Raw genomic sequence first — 27,424 nt, forward strand, 5'->3', positions numbered from 1 at the left:
TGAACACAAAATATAATTATGTAAACTATTGTGTACATTGTCACTGTTATATACTACACATACTAATAATAATGTCCCATAATAATTATCAAGTCCCATGTCAGTGAACTAGCAGCAGCTACTTATCAGTCCCACAGCTCATACAGCACACTTGATAATATGATGGGTCCATACACAATGGTGTACCCATGATCCCGGGGCAGAAGTCAGGATAGAGGTCAATACATCCTGTAAAAGAGAATATCACATAATTGACTACTACACATTGTGTGGTTTAGTATTGATATCAAACACTACACAAGGAGGAGTAACAGAAGTGAAGTGTGAATACTGAATGGTATAGAGCATTATAAATAACAACAATATCAAGACACATAAATGTCATGCAGCCAAGCATATACCATGTGTATATGGACAGGAAGAATGACATTTTCATGCCAGCATAGCTGCATGGTCTCTTCTCCAAAAAACTCCATTTTTTCATTTTATTTGTCTGCCATGTAGGGTAGGCTGCACAGCAAAGTGATCAGATTCGCTCTAGCCATTCGTGAGAAATGGGTGCCCAAAAGTATTGATTTTTTTCATTTATGTTTCCTTCTTAAGGAATCTACTGGGGCCAAGATTATTCTTTTCGTACACTTGAAAAAGTTGTTATAAAACAATTAATGCGTAATTTGATTAATTTGAAATTTGGCATAGATAAACAGCATAAAGGAAAATTCATGTTTGCAAGGAATCTGATAAGTGTCCATGATGCTATTAATCCCTGTAAAAACATCAAACTTCTGTCATGGCTCCAGGGTATACCGCTGATGGGAATAACTTGAGACTTGGTGTGTACATAGGCTAGAGTTGCCTTTTGATGGTTAGAAAAAATGAAGAAGTAAAAGCTAGCTACAGAGTTACAAAACAAAAGCCAAACAACTGTAAATGGGAGTTCGAGATACTCTAATAGAACAGTCACTGTAGGGTAAAATGAAACCTATTGAAAAAACTTATTAGAGTTCCTAACCAGGGACCTCCATACTGAACGCCCAATTCTGCAAAGGCAATCATGGCTGTTCGTCTCACATAATTTTTATCACTATATAGATAAGAAGTAATCTGGGTGAAAAACCCAAAGCCAGCCTATAACTGGCCTCGGGGCTATAGAGTACAAAAAGAAATAAACCCACATACAACAACCAAGTTTTGTAAAAGGGTCATGTGCAGCCTTCAATAGTCTGAGTGAAGAAAGTGAAATCAAAGGTAGCAGCCAAGAATGGCTGTGTGTATTATTAACATTTATTAGCATTAATAACATTGCAGCCATTTCTTGGCTACTGCTTTTGATTTTAGGGTTGGGAGGTATTTAGGTATTAGTAATTAATATATTCCAATGTGGTTTTCTAAAAACACCGAATACCAAATTTTTAGCGGTGGCTATACATGAAAGTCACCATGTTTATGCTGCAGACAAGCACAGACCTGTTTGTACAAGTTAACAAAAAAATTGGAATTTTCAACTAGAGTAGGGACCATAACACATCGATAAAAAGTACTGAAACAAGTTGGAGTAGTCCATGATATTAAATCACAGTAAAACAATAAGAAGTGTTATATCCCTACTGTGCTCAAGATGTATACCATAATGGAAATGCACAGTAGGGATGGAACACTTCTTATTGTTTTACTTTGATTTAATATTATGGACTGCTCCAACTTGTTTCAGTACTTTTTATCGATGTACTATGGTTCCTACTCTAGTTAAAAATTCCAATCTTTGTGTACTTATTTGTTAACATTTTTGTAAATAATTATTATGACAGGTGAACCCACGTACACTACATTTGAAATAGTGCCATGCCCCAGCTATACCAATTATCGTCTGAAAAGTGAACTCATCCGTTGCTCTTCGTTGTCAGCTATTTTCAACCCATTACACAGCATTTCAAATCAAGAACTGTTCGAAAAGCACCTCTGCAATCCAAGCATACTGAAAGAAAGAAATGGTGCCACAAGCCCCAGTCATATCAATTATCATCTGAAAAGTGAAGTATCCATTACACTTCATTGTCGGCTATGTCCAACTGGTTACACAGCAGGACGAATCAAGAACTATTTAAAAAGCACCTCTGCAATCAAGGTGGCCACTATGAAAAATATGGACGATTTCTGTTACAAAGGGAAGCCATCACATTCTACCACCAATTTGACACTTTTTGCTGTCAGCAAAGATGAATGGGACACAAAGGAGGACACTGGTAAGTCCATGAAGAATGTATTGTACATTCTACAGTATGCCAAAAGGCACCTCTTGGGCCAAAGCAATGTCAAACAGTGAAAAAATCAAGCCCATACCCTTAGCTGTTATCGAGTTATGCCTGTATGAAGGCATCAGTCAGTCAGTTACTTACTCAGTCAGTCAGTCAGTAGAAAATTGCGTTAAATAAAATGTCTGTAGCAACATGTTGAAGGTGTTTGGGTTGATCTGAAAGCTTGTTTGGGCTTAGTTTTACCTAACCAATACTACCTCATCGTTGTCTAGGAAAATTGAGGCTGGTTTTTGGGTGACGTTATTTCGTGGGCCACACCTACTCCTTTGTGGTCCCTACTATACAGTACTATCGTACTGTATGATTGAAGTACATAATCACAATGGTTTTTTACTTTTCAGGATACTTCAAACCTTAGTTAGTGATACAATTTTTCATTTCATTTGTTCCTATAAAGGGTAACTTCTATACTACTAGCTAGCACAATAAGGGTATACTTGTAACTCATAGTTTACCAATGTGTTTTAAAAGTTTAAAAGGTATTCGAGGTATTTTTCCTAATACCGCCCATCCCTATTTGATTTTACAAATTTTTTCAGCCAGGCTTTTGATGGCGGCACCCCTTTTTTAACAACTAAACTGTGTTGTGTGGATAGTACGTATCTCACCACAAGGAATATCATTATTACAGGTCCGGTATGATCTAGGTCGTGTAGTCAGATTACATTCTTGATCAGGTAGTACCTTATCCTCCATTGGACTATAGCACTCCACCTTCCTCCTCTGGCTACCACCCTCACATGTACGAGAACACTGTGAGATTGCATGATCACTACCGTATACGAATACAATGCAATTTACCATGCTCCATCTTCCTCGTCTCCACCTAGCCCTTATCATGCATGATCCACTACCACACCTTTGAGAGGTGGCAGGACGATTGGTGAGGTCACAGTGTACATCAGACAATACATTTCCCGTGTCCTCATCAATACACTGTACCACACGTTCTTGGTTACCAAGGTGACAATTGGGAGTGCACTAAATAAGAAATGACATGGATTAAGGTAGCTGCGGAGGGTGAAAAACAAACATTTTAAAATTCAGATTTTTAAGGATATATACAATAAACTAACCTTAACTATTACAGAGTCATAAGAAACGCTGATCAACGACTGATTTTTATAGTCTTCCGGCACATCACGTGATCCAGTTGTAGCGACGAGCGTCGTGGTGAAAACAGTGGAAATGCCCGAACATTAACCATGTAAGAGGTGAATAACGCATAGCTATATTATATTTGCAATTAATGTGCTGTATGTATGGAAAAATTGTTTCTTAATTTTAAAACTCTATTTAATGCCTTACACGTAACTGTGTAGGTAATATAGGCCACAAGTGGAGAGCCAGTGTATATGATGACAGGCAGGTTACTCTAAGCAGACAAGTTAATTAGATAATTCAAGAAGCATCAACAGACACGAGCAGTGATTTACAATCCAAGAATCATCAACAGACGAGAGCAGTGATTTACCAACATATATTATTGGACATGATATCTGTTTAGTTAGTGTGTAACTTGCTGTATGCATACAATTTTCAAGGGTATGCTTGTACTATAGTATGTTGAAAGTTTTACACTTGTGGTAAAATGTGATTTGGTTTAGCTAGTAAATAAATGAAGTACAAGTGTAAGTCACACAAGTGGTACTGTAAATGAGGATACAATAAGTGGAAGTACAAGTGACAGCAAATAAAGTTACACAAAGATACAATAAGTAATCTCAAGTGGTACAATGAAGTACAAGTGTAAGTCACACAAGTGGTACTGTAAATGAGGATACAATAAGTGGAAGTACAAGTGACAGCAAATAAAGTTGCACAAAGATACAATAAGTAATCTCATGAGGTACAAATGGTACAACGAAGTACAAGTGTAAGTCACACAAGTGGTACTGTACACGAGGATACAATAAGTGGAAGTACAAGCGACAGCAAATAAAGTTACACAAAGATACAATAAGTGATCTCATGAGGTACAAGTGGTACAACGAAGTACAAGTGTAAGTCACACAAGTGGTACTGTAAACGAGGATACAATAAGTGGAAGTACAAGTGACAGCAAATTAAAGTACACAAAGATACAATAAGTGATCTCATGAAGTACAAGTGGTACAACAAATAAACTCACACAAGGGTCCAATAAGTAAAGCACAAGTGGTACTGTCAGGTACATTAAAAGTTCCGTGGGTTCAACGGACAGCTCCGCTGGTGAGTAGCTCTTGCTGATCCACACGTACAAACTCTGTCTTCATTTTGTCCACATTCGTCATCACTATCATCAGCAGCAAACTGCACATGCACATGATTCCTACGTACTCTTGTACTCCTTGCAATTCTAGTAGAGGTGGTTGTGGTGTTGCTGCTTTCTTCATCTTCAACATTGTCTGACTCAGACCCATAAGTATGGGGAATACTCTGCTGACGGCTCCATAATTTCCTTTCTTCATGTTCTTGTACCCGGGCTTTTTTCCACCTTGTACGAGCATCTTTTCCTTCTTCACTTTGCTTTTTTACTAAATTTTTGTGGCGTTTCTGATTGGCCATAAGTAAGGCTTCTTGCATACCATCTAATAATGGTAATCGCAAACGGGAAAACAAATCAAGTATCCAGTGATACGATGCACCTTTCTTCTCGTATAGATATGACATGTTTGCCTGAAGCAACCCTAAATTTGTGGTAACCATATAATGGATACATTGTATGTTTGTATCTTTAGATCTGAATCGAACCAATACATTATGGGAGGCTTCTGGGTAATTAGAGTGGCCACGACCCAACTCTTTGTGAATAATTTCTGTAGACTGAGATGCTCGAGCATTGCATTCTATTTCATAAGCCAGTGCATGGAAGGGACATGTGAGTGGATTTTTGGTATGGTATTCTTCACCCTGACATAATATTTCTTCTTCACATTGACCACAGTTACATGTGTTCAAAGCATGGAAGCCACATTGCCCACCAGGAAATTCATGGATATCACGTGCATGGTATTTCCCAAAACACGCATTCGGGTTGCAAATGTATTGGGATTGGTATTGGAGTCTAATAAACAATAAAAGAAATTTGTCCTTGCTCCACGCAAAAAAGCTTTTGACAAACACCCACAGTGCTTTGAATGGCGCTTGGGACAGTGACATGTAACAGTGGTAACAGTAGGGTAATCACTTTTGCAATTATCTTGAACTGTTGCAGAAAACGATTTTCGTTTAGACAACTCTTCTAAGCGCTTAGTGTGGGCTCTAGCTACATGTCCACCACATAGCATCACTTCACCATTAGGATAGTGCTCCTTAAACGATTTAGCAGCAGAAGAATCACCATCTTGCCACTGGATTTCAATATTCATCCCTTCTTCCTTAGATTTACCGAAAGCTATTCCAGCAGCATACCCTTCAGCACCTTTAGATGTGCCTTTAAACAATTCAATGCCCGTATCCGACACTTTACCACGCATACTAAGGTGTACAAAATACAGAAGCGAATTGTTAGTGTAATTTCTTATTGTGAAGGTACTGTTTTTACTGAATTTTCCTCTGGTCAACCAAACACCATCTGAGGATGTCACAGCTCTTTGCCAACTTCCTATGGTAGCTGGATCCATTGCTTTCATATCAAGTTTAGCCTCGTCACACAATTCTTGCAACATACCTTGCACAATAGGGTGGAGCATTTTAATTGTTTGAAAAAATGTATTGGCGTCAACTGCTGGTAAACCCAAGTGTTGCCTTAGAATTTTACTGTATTGTGCATGCATGCATCCACCGGCAATAAAAGCAACTTGTAATGCTAAACTACAAACAGTACGCTTTGAATAGGAAATGTCTATAGAACTTTTCAAAATCAGCACTCGCTGAGTACATCCCGAACATGAAAATTGGATAGTAGCACTCCCACCAAGACCAACACGCTTGATATTGACTGGGAATAACTTTCCCCCACATTCAGGTGTATAACATACAGATGTTGCATTAACTTCATTAATAAATTGCTGTACTTGTGACGTCTCGCACATAAATAAGCCATTTCCTATGTCAATAGCACTTACACGGCTCTTTTTAATTGGGGTAGGGAGGTATTCTGACTCACTACAACTACTGCTTGAGTAAGGTGAAGTTTCGTCACTTTCTGATGATGTATCAAGTACATGTACACGCTGTAAAGGAAATAGTAGATAATATAATAGTATATGTCAAGAATCTAACCTGAACTTCATTGTCTTCCTGAGGTAGAGTAGTCTCAGTAGCCACAACATATATGGTAGCAGCATTACTATCCGTAGTTACAGGAGTCTCGGTGTATGCTAGAGTCTCACACTCATTCATCACAACACTCTCTTCTTCCGCAGTTTCAGTAGTAGCTTCACTGTCTTCACAACTTTCACTGTCTTCAGTGGTTACAGAGCTCGTTTCACCTTCTTCCATTGTCACACGCGCTACAGGATTACTTGCTTCATTAGTAAGAGAATGCTCATTGTCTTCCATGGTTTCACTATTCCCTCTAGCGTCTATAGCTCCTGTATCTTCCCCATCTCCGCCGCCATCATAGCTGCCACGTGTCCCCGCACGTGTCTCATCTACAAGCTGACTTTCTGCTGTCACATTATTAGCCTTGCCCCATCTAATATTTGCCATTGCTTTAAACCTCGCTCTTTTCGTTTTACGCCTCTTACAGCCCTTCTTTTTAGAGGTATCCATTGTCGCTGTATGACGTGATGCCGTCAACATCGCGTGATCAAATATTGCGAAAAACGCAATAAAACGTAAGATTGCGCAAAACGTAATAGTTGGTAATTGCTCTTTAGATGATAAGCAAAAAGCTAGTGCATAGTTTTGTCAATAAATTTCATTACTGTGCAATTAATATATCATAGATTATCTCAGTGATTTCAGTATTTTTTTGGCTCCATAAGGATAACTTTTTAAAACTTATCTATGCATAGGGTCTATCATAGTACTGGTGATGTTTAATTAAAAAAGTACTAGCAGCTTAAAATCACTTACTGTGGAGTAAATTATAACTGAATATTGTAGTAGCTCTGGATTATTACCGAGTGTATCAGCACCACCAAGCCCCGCCCACTATCTTCTCTGGTAATAAATTACTTTCACTCTGTCTCCACACAATATCTATACAAAAAATTGCAAAAATAAAACCTCTATTATTAGGGTCAGTAGCTACCTTAACATGTTACAATTATTGTACTGACATTTCCAAATGGTCCAGGCTGCCAAATGGCACAGACAGAACAGTTGTCAGTTGATCTCACTGGTACTACAATTCTTCCACTACAAACAGTAATGTTCCTACAGGGACCTGTAGTAGTATAATATAACATCATCATACAACACTACAGTACACTTACTCTCATCATTATTGATGGTCACTTTAGTCGTTGCTATCTCACCAACAGTTACTCCTAGTGTAGCACTGGATGAAGGGACCTCCACTGTCAATCGGAAGGTCTTAGCAGGCTCAAATTGAGAGTCGTCTATTATTGTGATTGGTAGACTGACTCTTCTCATTCCAGCAGGAATAACAACATTAAACTTTGTGTCATTAATGACTGATGATGGGAACTTAAAATCAATTCCATCTACATAATTACAAATACAATACGTCGTAATGAAATGTAGCTATGTCATGATGAGCTTCACTAATACATACACAGGCATGATGTCTCTGTCTCCCCATCTCTCTGTCTGTCTGTGTGCATCTCACTGTCTCTGTGTGCGTCTACACACACATACACACACACTCGTACACACACACACACACTTGTACACACACTTGTACACACACACACACTTGTACACACACACACACACACACACACACACACACACACACACACACACACACACACACACACACACACACACACACACACACACACACTCACACACACTCACACACACTCACAAACTACTTACATGCACAAACGCACACATACTCATGCACACCAAGATAACATTATAATAGCAACATATAAAGATAAAATCACTCAGTAATCTCTGGTAAACCAAATGTGCTACTTAGGTCTAGAAGACTAGCATTGGTGAATCATCCTGGGACAGTACGTGTACGTAAATGAAAACGAGGAACTCCCATTAGACTACAAGAGTTAGTAACATAATTTGACTAATACACACATTATACATACACACCACACAGCTCATACCAATAGCACTTAAATCTTCAGCATCAACTACTACATCAATTGATACATTTACTGGTCTACTGAGTACCAAGAACGGTTCCACTGGAGTTCTGTCTTCATTTATTATGTAGCTACGGAACTCAAATTGTACTGCAACTATAACAGAATGTAATAATGACAAGCTGGTTAAGTGTTAGTTGTGTTTACCTGATGAGTCTTTGATTATGCCAACAGCATCAGTAACTCTACCTGGTGTTAGTAGCATTTCTGCCTCAGAAGGTATCACCAACATGAGGTTGAGTTGTTCATCAAGTTCAGCTTCATTATCCAGAATAACTGGTAATTGTACAGTAGCTGTACTCTGACCAGCTGGGAAGGTCACATCAATAGGATTAGGATCATAGTCAACACCAGCTAACATGTGGAGAAGTGACATGATAGTAACTCAGTATAAAATAATTGTGTACCAGTTGCTGTCTGTTCAGTGGTAACCACAGTTACAGTGACAGCTGTATCTAACACACCATCCAATAGTTCTAATGTGATGTCCATAGCTTGTGAAACTTCACTAGTAGCAAATGTGTCCCTACTAAACTGTACAGCCACATCTACAATGACACAATACTAAAAATAGTTACAATAGGACAAATGGTTGACTGACTTTCATCCATTATAGTTATAGTGGCAGTGTCAACCCTACCAACAGTTATCATTCCTGAAGGTGTTAACATTAGTTGAAACATTTCAGTCATTTCTGCTAGAGAATCATCTGTTATTCCAATTGTAAATGTTTGCCTTGACTGTGTTGCAGTGAACATCACTTGATATGGACCAGCAGTGAAATCACTACCACCTACAGAAGTGTATGATAAACAATTACTATTATTACTGTACGCAAGATTACACAGAGACAATGTCACAAGCAAAGATTACACACACACACACACACAAACACACACACATTTTATTTGGACACTTACTAGTAGCACTTCCGTTGACTGTCACAACAGTGGCTGTAGCAGGAGCACCTGCTGGCCTATTCAACTCCAGCTCAACTTGTACTGATCTCATATCTTCACGGACTGTGTACTCATCATCCACAAATTGTACAGACACTACACATCAAACAATAGATAAGAGGAATCCATCACACAGAACTAAATTGTATTACAGAAAATAGTTTAATGACATACCAGTGGAATCTTCAATGCGTCCAATAGCAGTATTGATGGATCCCAGTCTAATAAATGAGTTGGTGGATGGTATCATCAAACGCAGTTGAAATCTTTCCTCATTCTCAACAACTGCATCACGTGTTAGTGGTACCTGCATATCTACCCTCCTAACTGATGGACCAAATGTTACAGTGATAGGATCAGAGTCAAAGTCCACACCACCTCCTGTACACATAATGATATAACTATTATTAACTACAATCGTTGATACTGACCTATGGCTGATGTAGGGAATGATTCAGTTGGAATGACTGATATGTTAAATGGAGCACTTGGTCTTCCACCTGACAAAACCACTGTAATTGGTAACTCCCCAGATGCCTCAGTTGCAATATATTCTGGTCTGGTGAATTCTACTCTCACAACTGCAAACATTGTAACTAACAACATTTCTTACATTTCTTCACTCACCATCGTTGTCTATTATGTTAACAGTAACAGTAGTGATGTTCCCTAATGCTACACCACATGATGATCCGCCTGTTGATAACTGTAGGAATGCTGTAAATTGTTCGGTATCTTCAAGCAGTTGATCCTCATTAATAAAAATGTTCACTTGTTGACCACGGAAAGATCGTGAGATAGGAATTAATGTATTGAAGGAAGAGTAGTCTTCAGGAGCTACAAGAAGGACAGCAGTTAATAGGAACAAGATGACAATCATTGTGTACCCATAGCTGTGCCATCACTAGTAGAGACTATCACATTAAAATCCTCAATGGCTGGCTGACTAAGTAGTAACACTAACTGCACAAATCCATCACCTTCATTTACATTGTAGCTAGATCTCTCAAAACTGATTGTTACTGTAAAACACTTCTAGAAATGATGTAATAGACAGAAGCTACTAACCTGTGGAGTCTTCAATGATACCAGTGGTAGTGCCCTGTGTTCCAATTTGCATACGTGGATTAGCTACATTGAGGGACAGTGACATGAGGAACGTTTCACTGTCTTCAACTATTGTATCACAAATTAGTGGAATATTCACAATTTGACGTCGGTCACCAGGTGAGAATGTAGTGGACAATTGAGTAGAGTCAAAGCCCAGCCCAGCTATGAAGTATTAAAGGAAAACAAATGTGTGACTGTAGCATGGTGTGTTCATCTCACCTGTGGCTGTTCTTGAGGAGAGTGTAATGGTGACAGAAAACGGAATGTTGGAAACACCACCAGTCATTCTAATGATAGCTTCCAAGTCTTCTGAGATCTCAGTACTTATATACTGTGACTGGGTGAACTCCACTCTTACAACTACACATTGCTATTATAAGATTGACATACACCTTGCTTTACTAACCATCATTGTCAATAATAGTCACATCTGTAGTGTCCCTTACAGTATCAATAACAGAACCACAAAATCCACCAGACACTATTAGGATGATTATCAATGTGAACATCTCATTAGGTTCAGCTATATCATCATCAACTAGCAAAACACTGAATTGTCGTTCAGTTTCTCCAGCTAGTATAGTGACAGGAAATATTGATGACTGGCTGTAATCTGAGCTCCCTGTGAAACGAAAACACTCATATATACACTTACATTGTAGGAGATTATTAGGTTACCACTAGTAGATACGTCTGTTAGGCGAAGTTGAACTGTTCAGTGCGCAGAATAACGGTCGGTCACCGGACAATATCCGGAAAATTATTAGCACCTGTCCGGACGAAAATTAGAAGAGGATCGTTATGCAACGAGAAGCATATCGCGAAAATAATATTTTTATCACGTGCGCTTCAGTTACCAGTACTCTAAATCTAGTCTCGCGTGGCCAGACCGCTTTTTCTTCGTCACGGCGCTTATCGATTAGAGATTATAAGCGCCTACTCCGAAATAGGGTCTGGTCCAGAATCAATACGTAAACTCGTTTTCACACCCCAAGCAAGAGCTCGGGGTGTTTAATCAACTTTCGTCATATAACGTATACTTCCTTTTGAATTTCAAGCCATGTACGCACTGGAAATGCCATGAACGATGGCCAGTGGAGTTGATGAGACGCTGAGGCTGGTTTTCTACGGTTAAAAAGGTCACGGATCGATTCCTTGTGAAAACAAAAGGCTAAAGGCAAACTGAGCAAGGAATCAACCCGTGTTCTTTTTAGCCTTAGAAAACCAGCCTCAGTGTTTCTCATCGACTCTACTGGCCGGCTATCGTTCATGGCATTTCCAGTGCGTACGTAGCTTGAAAATCAAAAGGAAGTATACGTTATATGACGAAAGTTGATTAAACACCCCGAGCTCTTGCTTGGGGTGTGAAAACGAGTTTACGTATTGATTCTGGACCAGACCCTATTTCGGAGTAGGCGCTTATAATCTCTAATCGATAAGCGCCGTGACGGAGAAAAAGCGGTCTGGCCACGCGAGACTACTCTAAATCATCCGTACGGGTCTCTTCGTGTTAGGGTTCGTGATCGAGGACGTGAACCAGAGGAGCGTCTTCACTCAGAACCTGACCGGTGGGTTGAATGCTAAGATACATGGCACGAATTTGTTAGTGTTTGTGTAACTGTATACGAATAATTTTTGTGCCCATACCTTCACTTGTGAAATATGATACAGGCTCCTGTTAGTACTAGTCCTGCCCCCCAGGAAGATATGCCAGCACTGACTTGTAGGTACCTGAGTATTGCACAGGTGGCTGAGTCAACTGGGTAGGCGTGCTGCACATGTGAGTGTAGTGCATGCATTCATATCAAGTAGTTTGTGGACATTTGCTATATTATTGTTCATGGCAAAATGCCAGCTGGAACAGGCATGTCCAATACATTTCAATTGAAAAAACCATATTGATTATCGTGTACCGCCTACCTCTAGTCTGTATAGTAACTTTCCAAATTTGATACGTGTAGAGCAACTCTCTGCGAGTACAATGATGCCAAAAGAAGTCCAATTCATGGAAATTTTGGTGAGTCAAAATGGCCTGAACCGACCGGGTGTAGCAAATTTCTCCATACATTTTGTAGTGGGCGTGTTGGGAGCATGCAATAAAAGGTGTAATAACCTGTGACACATGATAGATACTGAACCAGATTTGGAAAGAGCAGTGAATAGTGATTAAGATGAGCTATAGCAGAAGGAAGTCAGAAAATTTAACCACATTATTTTAAGGTTAAAAATCACTTACTTTTCTATGGCGAATTGAATGGTGGATATTAGGAAGGGAACGTTCTGAGCTATTTCGATATCTTGACAGCCATTAACCTTCACTTCATTAGTGTTACAATTAAACAAAAGCACTGTGAATTAGTTCTCCAGGTTAGTTTGCAGAAATTAATCAACTGGTGTAGCTGCAGTGACCGTTTTATTACTTTTTTTTTACCTTTCTTGGATTTATTTTCCTTGTATTGTGTATCACATAAATCAGCTGAAAGAAAAAAATTAATGATAATCTTGTATGGTAATGGTGTGTCAAATGTTGTACATAAGCAACTAGTATTTACAAATTGTTGTCTATAGCAGATTTAATGCAATTGATGAGCCTTCTAGTTTGGGACGATTCAACTTGAGGCCTTAACTGGCTTTGTGGTATCAAAATGAATGGAGGATACATGGGTGAGTTCAATCCACTGTAGCTGATTTTCTTGAGTACATTTATGTCCATTTATGTATGTTATTGGTGCATTCTTCAAAAGTGAGACTGGTTTTGGCATGTATAAAAGCCATGTAACACTTCCTGGTCTGTAGCTATCAGTAGCTACATAAACTTCTACTTGAAAAAGAGTAGCAGCTGCAATTATTTCTGTGGTAGTACCCCAAATGTAAAGCTTCTTGATGTTTTTAATGTGAGTTTCAAAGTTAGTTGATGGTATAACCTCATGGATGGGCTTAAACAAAGTGCAGTTATCTGACTCAAATTCAGCAATTGTTTTACATAAATGAGAGTGGTAATCCTCTACCCCAGTGATGGCTTTCGACAATGCTCTAAACAAGCAGTTGCCATCCCCCAAAACTCTGTCAATTTCTCTTTGTTGTTCACATAAAAGAAAGGCTTTAAAACTGTGTATCCAGTACTAGGAGTCATTGTTGATATTTTTACCATGTCATCTGGAACCATCATGTCTGGTACAGCTAGGCCAGGTGGTTTAAGGAACCATGGAAAAGGAGAGCATATTTTCTGTGAAAAATTACAGGATAGATACCAATGTATTTGTACCTGGACATACGGTACCTTCATAGCATCTTCACTAGAGTATCTGTCTGTTGTTGTCTGTTGATGATTACCTAAGAATAGTGCAGTGTGAATGAAATTATATATCTGTTGCTATACATACTGGATTTCAATGTTGGTTTGTTTATATACATTTCTGTATCAACTCTCTTTTGCATCTTGATGCATTTCCATTGAAGGCATGCTTTCTTTAGTTTCCCTGGCCCACCATACTTAGGACTGTCACGGCAATACTTGCAAATTTCACAATTTGAAGAAATGCAGCCTGTACATTCTCCGCATCTCACTCGCTTCTGACCTGGTGTATAATATAGTATATGTGTATATCTAGTATAGTCAATATAGTCCTGAAGTTGTTTACCTGCAACAGCTTTATTGTCATCAACAGGCATTGCATGCTCTTGGTTATCTGTGTCAACTATTAAGTATATCATATATATGATCTACGTACATACATAGGTTACTGGTAGTCAAAGCAATACCTGACTTTGATTCTGATTTAGTTTCATTATCTGTATCCAGTATGTGTTGTTGGTCATCTGTAACATAACAGTGTAAATATTATTACTTGTACGTAACAAAATGTACATATACTGCTACTTGAATGTGATCTAAAAGTTGTTTCGTTATCAGTACCCAAACAGTGTCAGTGTTTACAAGAGTGTCTTTGCCACAATATTATGTGTACTTATTTGTACACACCTTTACCTTTCTGTAACTTGCATGGTTCTGTCTCCATTCCTCTTGTTTCGTTTCCTTAAATACGGTTATTGTATATATGTCAACATTTATTTACAATAACATGTGCATGTGTGCAAAATTTATAGCACAGAGAGGGCAGTGTCAAGAGACTAATACAGTACGGTGTGAAGCTGACTGGTGTATTAGTCTTGTACACAAACATACGTAGGCAGTGCTTAAGGAATGTGATATCTTTTGGTTGTCTTCCTTGGAGTATGTTCATCTCAAGCTATGGAATTTTTCATTCACGGACCTTTAGTGTATTTTTATAGTCATGGAACATAAAGGTGTACAGCTACTGTAGGATTGTTTTAAAATTGTGCATGTGTCCATAAATAAATTAAAATCTGCCTGCACTTTTCATAACTGTACTGTATCTGACACATATCTATTCTTCATTTCCATAAATGATACTTTAGGAGTAATAAAGCACTCTTCAGGTCATTTATCTTCCCGCACAAAGTATATAAATAAATAATTACATTTGATAGCCTATGTTATGTTTGTAAGCATGTGCATACAATTTTGCCCCACTACAGCAGTAAGTCAGTACCTCAATCTGGTCGCTTTCAAGCTTGTGAATGATTTTAGCCTTTTCTTCATTATCAGCATGTCTGTATGTTATTTGTACTAGTTACATCCATTACTATGACCTAATTTATTCTGCAGACTGGACTTATGGACAAGGTTTGCAGAGTAAACTCAGAATGGCTTGAAACAGACTCGTAAAAATAAAGCAAGCATTACACAGCACTTGTAGCACTGGAGACATTATTATACCCTAGTTATGGTTGATACTGCTCTTGCGTATAAATTACTTGTACTGAATATTGGTGAACATGTATACTAGTGGCTTTTATAGTGTTTACTGTGAATTAAAAGCCAGGCATGTGGCTCACAGCAGGCCTTTGGCTGAAATGTGGCGTGTGGCTCACGGCTGGCCTTCTTATCTTAAAAGCGGAAAGACTGTATAGACATCAGGCAGGTAAGCTTTATGCTGAGGTGATTACTTCATGCCAGCGCAATATGTGAGTGAAGCAGGTTTCAGAACATGTTGTAAACACCTTTCCTAATGGGCTCTGCTGTAACAACTAAAAACAATGTAATGTGCCTTGTAGGTTACCAGAAACGGTGTATCCTTTCGTATTAAAGAGACTGTGTCCCTCCCGTATGTGTATAAAAATTAAGCGCTAACTAGTGGCTTTGTTTAATGAATTTAAGTTTGAAAACACAATACACAAACTATAATACATGTAAAACTAGTTTATTTGGCCAGACTGCTATCTCACCTCCTCTTTTTGTTTGTGACATCATTGGTCGGCAAGATAGAGTCTGGTGAATTGCTGTTGATGAGGTTGTGAATTTTCACTAAATTTCGGTGGATTTGATTTCATTGGCTAGCTGTACATTGGCATGATAGAACATAAACTTTATCACAAAACTTTGAACAGGGGTTATACTGTTGCTACGTACATGTAGCACTTTCTCAGCATGAACTGTGGTAGCCATTCACTCGCAAACACAACTTTGTCAACGGTAATTCACCAGACACTATCTTGCCAACCAATGATGCCACAAAGAAAAAGAGGAAACGAGATAGTGGTCTGGGCAAGACAAGACTACTTGATACTTCAATGTGTTTTATACAGTTTAAGCTGGTTTGTTTGAGTTGCGCTTTCTTAGCAACGGAATAAATTAATGAATTACAAAATAATTAATGAATTGTGTAATACATAAACTTTACATTGATGTGTGCATTGTTACAAAATAGTAAATAGAATGAATGCTTAGTAAGGTATATTATCAGCTTAGTAAGGTATATTATCAGCTTAGTAAGGTATATTATCAGCTTAGTAAGGTATATTATCAGCTTAGTAAGGTATATTATCAGCTTAGTAAGGTATATTATCAGCTTAGTAAGGTATATTATCAGCTTAGTAAGGTATATTATCAGCTTAGTAAGGTATATTATCAGCTTAGCAAGTGACTGGTTGTTAAAAGTTGTACAACACTAACTTGTTTTGTTGCTAATACACTTGCCACTTGATCCCTATGTGTCAATAATGGATCAGTAAATGTTGTGAATACTAAGTGCATAACTAGTCTAGCTGCAGGGATTATTTATCACTACGATTGTCATGTACCAACCTACAATGTATACAGCTCAGCTATTTTGTTAATGCATACATAGATTCTACTAAACCTGTACATGTGCTGGTTTTAGCTAAAAGTGTAAGGTAATAGCACAAGAGCAATTATGTATTTGTAAGTTTGTTTCTCAAGCCCAGGGGTCCTCAAGACTGTTTCACTAATGAGTCCAGTGTACAGTATAGATTAGGTCCATTACTTTTGCAACAGTACACCTTAACACATTTCCATTCCTCTTTCTGCCAGGTGATTTGCAGGTCTTCATAAATCTCCACTGATGTTCCAATGACTTCCTCGGTGGTATGTTCTCCTTTTCACCCAGCTCCTGAAGTGGCTCAGAAATCTGCACAGCAGCCTTACAAGTTGAGATGGCTTGATGCATTAGAGCATTGATGTGGCTAAGGTATGGCATTGTCTGGTTCTTATTGGTGTTGATGAAAGATTGTAACTCTTTCTGTAGCATGTTGAAAGTTTGGAGCTTGACTGAATGATCTGTGAAAGCACATCTAGTAAGTGCATGTACATATGTACCTCCTAAATGCACAGGTTTCCCCTAAAGGGTCATAGAGCAGTGTGCAACACTGTGCTATATGTACTATTCTGCTTAAAATCTGTGCAGATAAAGAAATACAAATATTACAAATGGATTTCATTTGAGTAGCAAATTTATACATGTAGAGTAGTTTAACCACTCTATTTTATATTTCTGGTGAAAACTCTGTTATAGTATTTCTATAGAAATGTACATATGTACCTTTTTGGAGATTATGTGTTGATTCGGAGTAAACTATACTGGGTTCAACATAATCTGCATCCACACACTGTTGTCCTGTGCCAACTGGCTCTTCTTCTGTGGGTTCCACTGTGGTGTCTTGTGGTTGTATGTGTGAAAGGGAATGGATCCGGTGGATATGTTTGCATATGTGACCATTATTAAAAGCATAGCATTTACTGTCACATTTGTACATGTGGATGCAAAGGCAATCGCATTCAGTGGCAGTATTTACACTCAGTACAGGAAGCAGCTTGGGATCTGACTACCATGTACCCTTGAGGAGTATTTCCTGACACACTATCAACGTGCCACATGTACTAAAGCTGGGCTCAAATAAACATCAGATCCTAAATTAAGGCCGGGGGTGCTACCTTAATGAAAGGTTTTGTACAACATTATAGGAGCTTAATTTGTAGTCCGTAGGACGTTAACAGCAACTGCTACAAGGCACAACAAGATTTTTTACTGTATGGCTTATAGTGGATTAAATCCCCAGGTGTCTATATAGATAAATATAAATAGATTCAATTGTACACTAGCTAGCTACAGTATTCTAGAAATGGCTTAAGTAACTTACATACCTTAACTTTGGTTGCAGGGATCTTCATACCTCTTTGATGGTGACTTATCTCCTGTTGGATTCTCTTGTGCATAGGTGGTGGCAACAGGTGATCTCTTTTATAGCGGAAGAATTGATCTTTTTCATACTCAAGCAAATGATGGATTAGCAAATCAACCCTGCGATTAACCTTGCCGTTGAGATAATTGGTTTTCAGCTGATTGTGAAAACTGTAAATAAATCAGCACATGATGTCATAGATACATGTGCGTGCATAGATAATACAGTTTTGTATGTATTTTACCCATGTTTCACATACGTATCAACAGAGAAGTGGGCAACATGTCATCGGCACTTCAAGCATGGAGATACAGACACAAACATGTATCTAGAAAGGTAAAGTTTTTATATAATACATCTCACAAAAGTCAAGTAAGTATATTTATGACTGTTGTGAGATGTATTATATAAAAATTTTACCTTTCTAGATACATGTTTGTGTCTGTATCTCCATGCTTGAAGTGCCGATGACTTGTTGCCCACTTCTCTGTTGATACGTATGTGAAACATGGGTAAAATACATACAAAACTGTATTATCTATGCACGCACACATGTATCTATGACATCATGTGCTGATTTAGTTGTGATACATTACATGTACCTACTCGACTTTGATAATGATCGCTGAAATATTTAACAAAGTCTGGCTCAAGGGGAGTCCATACTTTGATGAACTGAGCCATTCTGGTCTCAAATGTTGGTAAATCCAGCTCAGAGGACAGAATACACAAGGTTTGATAGAGCTCCTTCTGATGCTGTGATGCCACTGATCTTATTTTATTCTTCCAGGCTCTGTATCAAAGTGCGTACGTACATAAATGGTTTGTGTACAACAAATTTAACATTGAAAACAGTGAATGTGCGGACTACCACTAGAAATGTAGAATTCAGTGAAATGAATACTTGTAGTATGTAAATAGTCACCACACTTAAACTGTTATGCCACCTTCAAATAGTAGGTACCCTTTAACAGTAGTTACTCCTATTTATTAGTGCACTCATTTTGAGAGTGTGATAAAAAGTAGCCATGGTATTTAACCACATACATGTAATATGGTATATTACACAAAACTATTCAATATGCACGATTACATTAATGTACGTGTAGTCACACCTAATTCACCTTAAAATATCAAAATAACATATTGCTTACCATCAATATACATACAGTACGAGATCTTACCTATCCACATGCCATCTACACAGTAAATGTCTAATCTCACCAAAAACATTTCGTGCAGCTGACCATCCAGTGTTGTCTACAAGCATTACACTATGGTTTAAAGTATTTCATATAACAAGTAGCCATACCATCATCTGTCATCATGACATTAACACTTGTTAATGGTGACCTGGCTTGAACACTTCTCAGAAATGCCTCAATGACATCACTGGATTCATGGTCAGATAAGCACCATGCCACTGGTTGACCTATGCAACACATGTACATGTATGCACAGCCTAATGATCAATGTGCTGTACCCATGATATAATTTGCAAGGTTCAAAGGTGAATTGTTATGTTTGTGATGCCCCATTATCATCCATAACCAGTGTTAGACTTAATAATTGGAACTATTGGAAGCGAAAAGAACAAACAAGGTATCAGATGTCATTTATCTAGACTTTAAGAAAGCCTTCGACTATTATCTCTGGTTACTCATACCAAGTTACTACACAAAATAAGGCATTACTGGAACATTACTTAACTGGTTTGTAGCATATCTTTCTAATCGTGTACAATCTGTCCGAGTCAACAACAGTCTCTCAGAGTTTCTACCGGTGTTATCTGGGGTTCCCCAAGGAAGTATCCTAGGCCCATTATTAGTATCCTAGGCCCATTATTAGTATCCTAGGCCCATTATTTTTTGTTCTATTTATAAATGATCTACCTAAGTGCCTAAAGTTTTCTAGTGCATTTATCTAAGCTGATGATACCAAATGCCTGAAACATCGAAGTGGTCTGAATACAACTGAAATGAACCTCCTTCAAAAAGATCTGGATAACCTCTTCCAATGGGGCATAACATCTGATTTATATTACCATTTCAGCAAATTTGCACACTTACAATTCTGGCTAAAGAGCTACATGACTGCTACCTCCTATTTTATTGACAACAAGCCGATTGCTACTGTTGATAGCACTAAAGATCTAGGGATAATAATAACACAGAACTTAACATGGGAGAATCACTACAAATTATATCAGGCAAGGCCTACAAAATTCTTGGATTAATTTGTAGAAGTTTTTCAGGTAATGGACCAGTTGAGACTAGAAAAAGGTTGTATATCTCACTTGTTCGTTCACAAATCTTATATTGTTCACAAGTGTGGAGACCTTATCTAATTAAAAATATCAATACGTTAGAAAGAATACAGAGGCGAGCTACAAAGTGGATTTTGAATGACTACCAATCATCATATAGATCACGCGTGGTCACTCTACATCTATTACCACTAATGTATGTATATGAAATGAATGATATTATGTTCTTCATCAAGTCCTACAAGTAACAGTCATCACATTTCAACATTACTGAATATGTCCAGTTTAGTACCTCTAATACACGATTTGGTGCATCTGAAAAAATGGTTCATCATAGATGTTCCTCCAACACTGCTCAAAACTTTTACTTTTATTGTTTACCACGTCTCTGGAACTCATTACCAAAAATAGACCTATCTCTGTCCACAAACATTATTAAACACAAACTGTACAACTACATGTGGGATCATTTCATGCGGCAATTCAATGATACAAACATTCATACCTTCCATTACCTCTGTCCCTGCTGTCACTGTTCAACATTGTCACCATCACCAATATATGCAGTACTGTTATAAGTAATTATTTACTGTAATTAATTGTAGTAGAGTCACTGGCAGCACTTGTCAGTGGCTTTCAGTACCTTTTTTGTGTGTGTGTACTGAAAAACAATAATAATAATAATAATAATAATGAATTTACCACCAGACACACCTCACATGCATATTTGTACGGTATATGCATGTCTGTAGATTCAACAACATTACCATGTTTTCATTTAAACTTAGGCATGAACTACACTGTATGCAGTGGTATTATGTGGATGAGGGAGTCTCTCTTAACAACTTCTGAACTGTAGACACAAAAGAAACCTCCACAATAACAAAGATTTTGGTCCCGACAGGTTATAACTCAATACAATTTACCTCTGAAAGAGGATTACCCTATGTTACAGCAATGATGGGCCATACTGTTGATTATGGTGGTACCTGAAATGGTAAATTGGATAAGGATAGTATGTCTGTGTCTGTAGATATTGGACCCCACTTGGTAGAGTGTAAAAATGTAGTTACGCAAGTGTTTTTGCCCATTGAACAACAAAACAATCCGGAGTAAACACTGGGACATGTGCACACAATATTACATACCTTTACCGTGGTCATCAGGTACAACACAAGTGATTAATTTGAATCGGTATTGATTCATCCCATGGGTTGAATCAATGCACAAAATTGTGGATGCATGTGCCTCATACAAATCCTTTTGAAACTTAGTTTGTATGGCCAACACAAATGTTTCATCTTGAAGTGTGGGGAATTGAGGCTCTGCTCTACCCTGTGGCTTGTATATCAGTACAGGATTGTATGGCTCATTCCTGAGTTCTTCTACAATTAAATTGACTGAAGTGGCATCATTCTGATGTCGTTTAATGCTGAAATCCTTCACCTTTGTTTCAATATTCTTTATGTCTGTTTTTGTCATTACATGTTGTCGTGCTAAATTTTCATCAAAGAGATCACGGTTTCTCCGGTCTCCCACTGTTCCACGGGCATCTAGAGTTATAGTATTGTGTAAGTATGTAAACTTTTACCATGTAGTGACACACACACGCATGTACACATGCATGCACACATATACATATGTATGCAGTGATAGTATATATATATATTGTACTGAATAATTGCAACTACTATACAGTGTACAATGATAGACAAATTGCTTTACCACTTAAGATCCGAGAAGGGTTTACACCAAGGCTTAGCTTGGTAGCAATTTCCTCTTTAGCATTTTCTGGCAGTGGAATGTAGTTGATCTCATCACGATTTAGTTCATGACCAGTGTGAGCAGGTATGTACTCTATTTCGACATGGCCATCATTGAAGTGGTTCACATATATTCGTGACAGGCATGTATCATTAATCTTCCTACCGTCCTTCTGGTTATGCCTCCTCTTACTTGTAATTCTTGTCCTGGTGTTCTCCTGATAGTGTCCACTACGACAACATATATAAAATAGCCGTTCTTTAATGTCTGCAAGAATAGAACAGACACTCATAATGTGCACTGTATTATCCAACACATTAAAGAAGTAATCATATAGCAGACATAACACAACATAGAACTAATGCTGTATTATAGGTCATTATCAAGTACTTGTCTAATAGTTGAATACATAATACCTCCAGATGCAGGATGATGTACACTGTTGATTCATTATTGTATATCAATTGTATAACCAGTTGCATGATTTCTACTTTTATCCCAACTCCTAAATTTGAAACTTGTTGTGTGGGATGTGATATATAATGCTATGATGACTATTGGTAGACTTGAGTGAAACATGCTCTTACACACATCTCACCAGTAGCTGTTCCATCTTGTCTTGTCAGAGTTACTGTAGTTGAGCTTGTAAGTGGTGAATCAAGTACTAATCCCACCATCAGTGGTCCCCTGTTCTCTGAAACTCTATATGTAACTTGCTGAAAGTTTACAGTGACTATGGAAATGGTACTTACTGTCAAGCTGTTACATCTACTAATATTTTACTTGTTGAATCTATAATAATCCCAGTAGCCCTTCGTCTTCTACCTAAATTAATTCCAGTGGGAGTTGATGGTGGTAAACTTAGTGTTAAATCAAATTGTTCATCTTCCTCCACAATCCCATCTGGAAATACAGGTACACTGACAGTAGCTGAAGTTGCTCCACTAGCAAATGAAGCGGTTAGTACAGCAGTACTGAAGTCATTACCACCTGTTAGTTGAACATGATCAACACATTGTCATACTCTACATCATCACCTGTAGCAGATGGTGGAGACTGTTGTGATGGAGTAACAGTGACATCAAATGGAATAGTAGATGTTCCCCCAACCAACTCAATATCAACATCAACAACACCAGACAACTCACTGCCACTATATGATGTCTCGGTGAACCTGACAGTTACCACTATTACGAGATAAGATGATACAAATATTACAAACGTAACACTTTACTTGTTGAATCATCAATTTGTCCTGTAGCAGTAGAACGTGCACCTGCTGTAATTGTTGTATCTGAGAACCTTAATCCAAGATTAAATGTTTCTGGACCCTCCACGATGTTATCACGTGATACTGGTATTGATATTGTACTACTAATGGAGCCAGTGGAGAACACAGCAGTGACTGATGATGAGGTAAAGTCATTATCTACAAGAACAACTCCCATCACCATTATTACATGTTGACACATGGTAACGTACTACTGGCTGAAGGTGGTGTAAGGAGAGATGGTACCACTTCTACCCTGATTGGCCAGTCAAGACTACCAGATACCAAAGACACAGTAACTGGTATGAATCTTGCTTCTTCACTGCCACTGTACATATCTGTGCTATACTGAACTTGCAGGACTGTTGTTGTATTAATGTAAGAACTGATTGTTCAAACACTACTTAGCATTACCTGTAGTGTCTGTGATGGTTACTTCTGCTCTGTTAACACTGCCAACCGTCAGACCAGCAGTAATTGATCGTTGAATATTCAAGTCAAACACTTCATTAAACTCCCACACAGAGTCAGACAATGTGTTAACAGTGAAGCTCTGATCAGTTGATCCAGTAGGGAATGTCACAGTGTAGGTCTGTACTCCACTGCTGACTCCATAATCAGTTCCAGCTATATACATGGCATGGAATATAATAACTTTGCATGCAAATAACTTTCAGTGTACATACCAAAAGCACTACGATCCCTACTAGTGACAGTCACAGTGTACTGCTGTAAGGCAGGTTGATTTAATGTAAACTGGAGGTGTTAGCCAAGAAACTTTTCCAACAGAGGTGACAAACAGCACACCCATATTCAACTGGTTTCTCATTGGCAGGGGTGTAGCCAGACTTTTGGTGATGCAAGGGCCTAGCTGTAAGCTGAAGACCCAGAAAAAAAGGTAACTACCTGCTGACAATAGCTGCCCCCCACCAATTTGCTATATCTCCTTATTTATAACTACCTTGCTACACTGCTCTGAATACTGTGACTGCTCTATTAGAGTATCTTGATCTTGACTGTTCTATTAGATTATCTTGATCTTGACTGTTCTATTAGAGTATCTCGAATTACTGATGCCTAGGCCCGGGTTCTAGCTACACCTCTGCTCATTGGCACCTTTCCAGTAGTCCAACACTTTGCTCTTTGCTCTATTCTTGCTAACGAGCTGAGTTCTGCTATAATACTGTTTGAATAATTTTAAACTGATCTTTTCATTATGTCGGTCCTTAGTAATAATAAAAGTTTTAAATATATATATTGCACATCAATTAAATATCTCGAAAAAATATCGATATTGTGATAATTTGCATTGTCATTATTGTTATCGCATCAATTTTCGATACTGCTTTAGCAAATTTCGATATTTATTGAAAAGGCAATATTTTGTGATAATTATCAAAATATCAAAGAATATTTCGATAAATCTATAGCATTTAGTGTGTGATTGCACAATCACGCTAGAAATGAAGGTTGGTTTTGTACTATCTAGCCACTTTAAAAGCTTCTCTACCAGTTTTCTAGGCTTATTAGTTCTATGCAATGGTTTTAGTGTGTAAATTGTATTTGAAGCATATTTATAAATTTCGGCCTCCCACGCAGTTACTCCACCCACACAATTAAAAATTATTGAAAATCAAATCGAAATTTCAATATCATGATTTAGCTACCCATTATTGTATCGATATCATATCGAAATGCAAATCCTGATATCAAACACCACTATTGCCCACCCCTGTCAATGTAGAGATTTTCCCACACAGTTTTGTCCATCATAATTATAATCTTGTCTCACTAGTATAATTACTTAGCTCCCTATTTTTAATGTAGCTAGCTACTACTTTGTTTAGTTTTGTTGTTGTTGTTGACATGATATGCACATGTGACAGTAAACATTGAACATGAATCCGTACATAACACCCAGTAAAATTGAGGTCTGTACATTACCCCCAATAATAATTAAATACGGACTATTCCAGCTGGTCCAAGGGTAAGTTTACTGGCCAGGAAGCCCTCCTAAACTGCCACCGAGTTAAAAAACGTACCACACTTTCAGCTTGGAGCTCTGGGTACATACTGGCAGTCCTGTAAGGATCACATCTCGCTGACCATTGTATTCACGTCACTACTAAGGCTACGTCCTGAACACCCAATCAAAATTTGGGCGTGTCACGTGATCAATTGTCTGTGAGGTGTCTGGTGGGATAACGCCGCGGAGAACTATACGAGGAATTAGTCCAAGATTATTACAAAGCGCAGAGCTGTGATTTTAACGACATGCACGTGCCAGGTTAGCATAACATAAGGTGACGTCTCGAATTTATTGGAGTACAACACGTCCATCGTCAGCAGGTGAAACAAGAATAATGTAGATGTTCAGAAGATAGCTTGTCAACAATGGGACTACTCTGGTTCAAATGCTGTAAGTCTGTCTGTGTTTGATGGTTGGCTATGACTCCAGGATGAAAAGTGTGTGAATTTATTTGTAACCTGTTTATTGTGTGCATGGTTTTGTTTACTCTAACTAAAGGATGGTTCTAGAAATCTTGCTGACTGGTTTCTAACTCCTAAATAGAAAAGCAGCTGCTTTACCCATGTAAGGCCAGGCAAATTTGATTACTTGTTTCTCATCCACAAAAATTCAGATTTCCATGTGAGTGGGTGGTCATTATTCATTATTAAAGAAAATTCCAAATCAAGCTGTCTGTTACTATAAAGGTTAGCCAAAGCCTTTTAAGACCTAGTACTTGTTTTACCATTGTTTCTGAGGTGAAAGTGACATTTGCTGTGCTGTAAAATGATAACCAGCCTTCTTAGCACCAAAATATGTGTGCACGTGATTGATAGCAGCAACAATGAAATTAGAGGTGGTGGGGTAAAAAGGATGCAGGCGGGGATGAGAAACAATCAAGTTTTCCTGGCCTAAGGTCATAGTCATGTGACCTAGTCTCAGATACAGAAATTTACAAAGGGTTTTTGTTATCAACTAGTTTGTCACTGAAGGGTTACACCCGGCAGGGTATTTGATAAGGCAATATGGTGCTCTGTTGGTCCAGTATGAACACAAAATGACCTATACACCTCATGGCTTCTGCTGCTCCATTTTCCTCAGCAATAACTCAGTTGTGTAGCTAGTACACTTCAAACTTGAAGTGATTGATCCAGTGGATTACTGCTGATGGAGCAGTACCAGTTTGTTGGAGTATAAATATTTATCAAACACTGAACTACTCAGAGGGCAGAGCCTGTACAAGGTAATCACCATTGGCCAAGAGAGGCTAAAGAGAAAATAGTTCAGTGTTATGAAGAAGGGCTGGTGGTGTGTGTGTGTGTGTTTTTATAATTGCTGGTGCCCTGAAATGTGGACACCTTGATAATCATGACACCTTGATGATCAGGACACCTTGATAATCATGACACCTTGATAATCAGGACACCTTGATAATCATGACACCTTGATGATCAGGACACCTTGATGATCAGGACACCTTGATGTTATCACTAAATTTTTGTACATAGTTGCTGAATTTAAGGGGTAATATTAAATGGGTGCCCATCAACTTGTTCTAATTGTACAAAACTGTAAAGCTACAATGAAGTATGTTAAGCACACCATCTCACCAACTCTTCTACTTTTGTACGAAGACTTTTTGGCTCATATGAAGTACTTCCAGTAGTTGATCAATATTATTATGAGTGTACATGGGCTTGTTCTGAAAGAGCATATACTGCATTATCCTCTGTTACTATGGTAACCTCTACTTGTAGTCGGATTAACATTTGATGATGAGGAGTCCTCAATGATGGGATAAACCCGTTTCTGAAGGAGACACCTCTGTGCACGGACAATACTTTATCTGGGCACTACACCCTTTGACTTACTAGACATTCTGGCCATACCAGGAGAGCAATTGATGTACCTCTAATGAAACAATGGTGAGGTTGTTGTGTTATATCTG

General features: G+C 38.2%; 3 protein-coding genes, 1 long non-coding RNA gene and 1 pseudogene across 8 annotated transcripts; 2 read left to right on the forward strand and 3 right to left on the reverse strand.

Annotated features, from left to right (window-relative positions):
• On the reverse strand, nt 1-12,373 carry LOC136245479 (FRAS1-related extracellular matrix protein 2-like). Of its 3 annotated transcripts, none has more exons than XM_066037022.1 (18): nt 12,253-12,373; nt 11,012-11,227; nt 10,825-10,965; nt 10,564-10,767; nt 10,383-10,517; nt 10,123-10,332; nt 9,927-10,076; nt 9,670-9,876; nt 9,457-9,591; nt 9,138-9,329; nt 8,944-9,084; nt 8,684-8,890; nt 8,498-8,632; nt 7,682-7,912; nt 7,526-7,632; nt 3,117-3,296; nt 2,924-3,068; nt 1-228 (listed from the first exon to the last, which is right to left on the reverse strand). In XM_066037022.1, exons 2-18 carry the CDS (start codon nt 11,112-11,114, stop codon nt 119-121), a joined length of 2,733 nt encoding a protein of 910 aa, XP_065893094.1. In that variant the 5' UTR covers nt 11,115-11,227; nt 12,253-12,373; the 3' UTR covers nt 1-118. The 3 variants fall into 3 exon arrangements, 2 of the variants coding, with proteins under 2 accessions (XP_065893094.1, XP_065893093.1); XM_066037021.1 differs by lacking the exon at nt 12,253-12,373 and adding an exon at nt 11,284-11,439; XR_010695875.1 differs by lacking the exons at nt 1-228; nt 2,924-3,068; nt 12,253-12,373 and adding exons at nt 3,392-6,472; nt 6,522-7,445; nt 11,284-11,441 and having other exon boundaries at nt 3,158-3,296; nt 7,498-7,632.
• LOC136245487 (uncharacterized) lies at nt 12,023-18,339 on the forward strand. The gene is made up of 5 exons (XR_010695880.1): nt 12,023-12,173; nt 13,177-13,269; nt 17,021-17,177; nt 17,235-17,283; nt 18,148-18,339. It is a non-coding gene; the product is annotated as an uncharacterized lncRNA (long non-coding RNA).
• On the reverse strand, nt 12,529-14,637 carry LOC136245485 (DNA (cytosine-5)-methyltransferase PliMCI-like). Of its 2 annotated transcripts, XR_010695877.1 has the most exons (8): nt 14,594-14,637; nt 14,368-14,424; nt 14,247-14,303; nt 13,989-14,183; nt 13,886-13,938; nt 13,754-13,831; nt 12,842-13,081; nt 12,529-12,781 (listed from the first exon to the last, which is right to left on the reverse strand). XR_010695877.1 is itself a non-coding variant. In XM_066037029.1 (6 exons), exons 1-6 carry the CDS (start codon nt 14,622-14,624, stop codon nt 13,610-13,612), a joined length of 615 nt encoding a protein of 204 aa, XP_065893101.1. In that variant the 5' UTR covers nt 14,625-14,637; the 3' UTR covers nt 13,083-13,609. The 2 variants fall into 2 exon arrangements, 1 of the variants encoding a protein (XP_065893101.1); XM_066037029.1 differs by lacking the exons at nt 12,529-12,781; nt 12,842-13,081 and having other exon boundaries at nt 13,083-13,831.
• LOC136245480 (FRAS1-related extracellular matrix protein 2-like) lies at nt 15,179-25,604 on the reverse strand. 2 transcript variants are annotated; one of them, XM_066037023.1, is made up of 16 exons: nt 25,511-25,604; nt 24,155-24,197; nt 23,883-24,095; nt 23,681-23,830; nt 23,433-23,627; nt 23,236-23,385; nt 22,982-23,188; nt 22,797-22,931; nt 22,160-22,465; nt 21,583-21,987; nt 19,481-19,600; nt 19,353-19,428; nt 18,589-18,655; nt 18,131-18,338; nt 16,990-17,266; nt 15,179-15,240 (listed from the first exon to the last, which is right to left on the reverse strand). In XM_066037023.1, the coding sequence occupies exons 1-14, from the start codon at nt 25,538-25,540 to the stop codon at nt 18,294-18,296; spliced, it is 2,142 nt and encodes a 713-aa protein (XP_065893095.1). In that variant the 5' UTR covers nt 25,541-25,604; the 3' UTR covers nt 15,179-15,240; nt 16,990-17,266; nt 18,131-18,293. The 2 variants fall into 2 exon arrangements, with proteins under 2 accessions (XP_065893095.1, XP_065893096.1); XM_066037024.1 differs by lacking the exons at nt 15,179-15,240; nt 16,990-17,266; nt 18,131-18,338; nt 18,589-18,655; nt 19,353-19,428 and having other exon boundaries at nt 19,492-19,600; nt 20,727-21,987.
• LOC136245484 (pre-mRNA-processing-splicing factor 8-like) overlaps nt 25,448-27,424 on the forward strand; it is a 13,616-nt pseudogene continuing 11,639 nt past the window's right edge.

The sequence above is a fragment of the Dysidea avara genome, chromosome 15 (assembly GCF_963678975.1).
Source record: "Dysidea avara chromosome 15, odDysAvar1.4, whole genome shotgun sequence".
Taxonomy (NCBI): Eukaryota; Metazoa; Porifera; class Demospongiae; order Dictyoceratida; family Dysideidae; genus Dysidea; species Dysidea avara.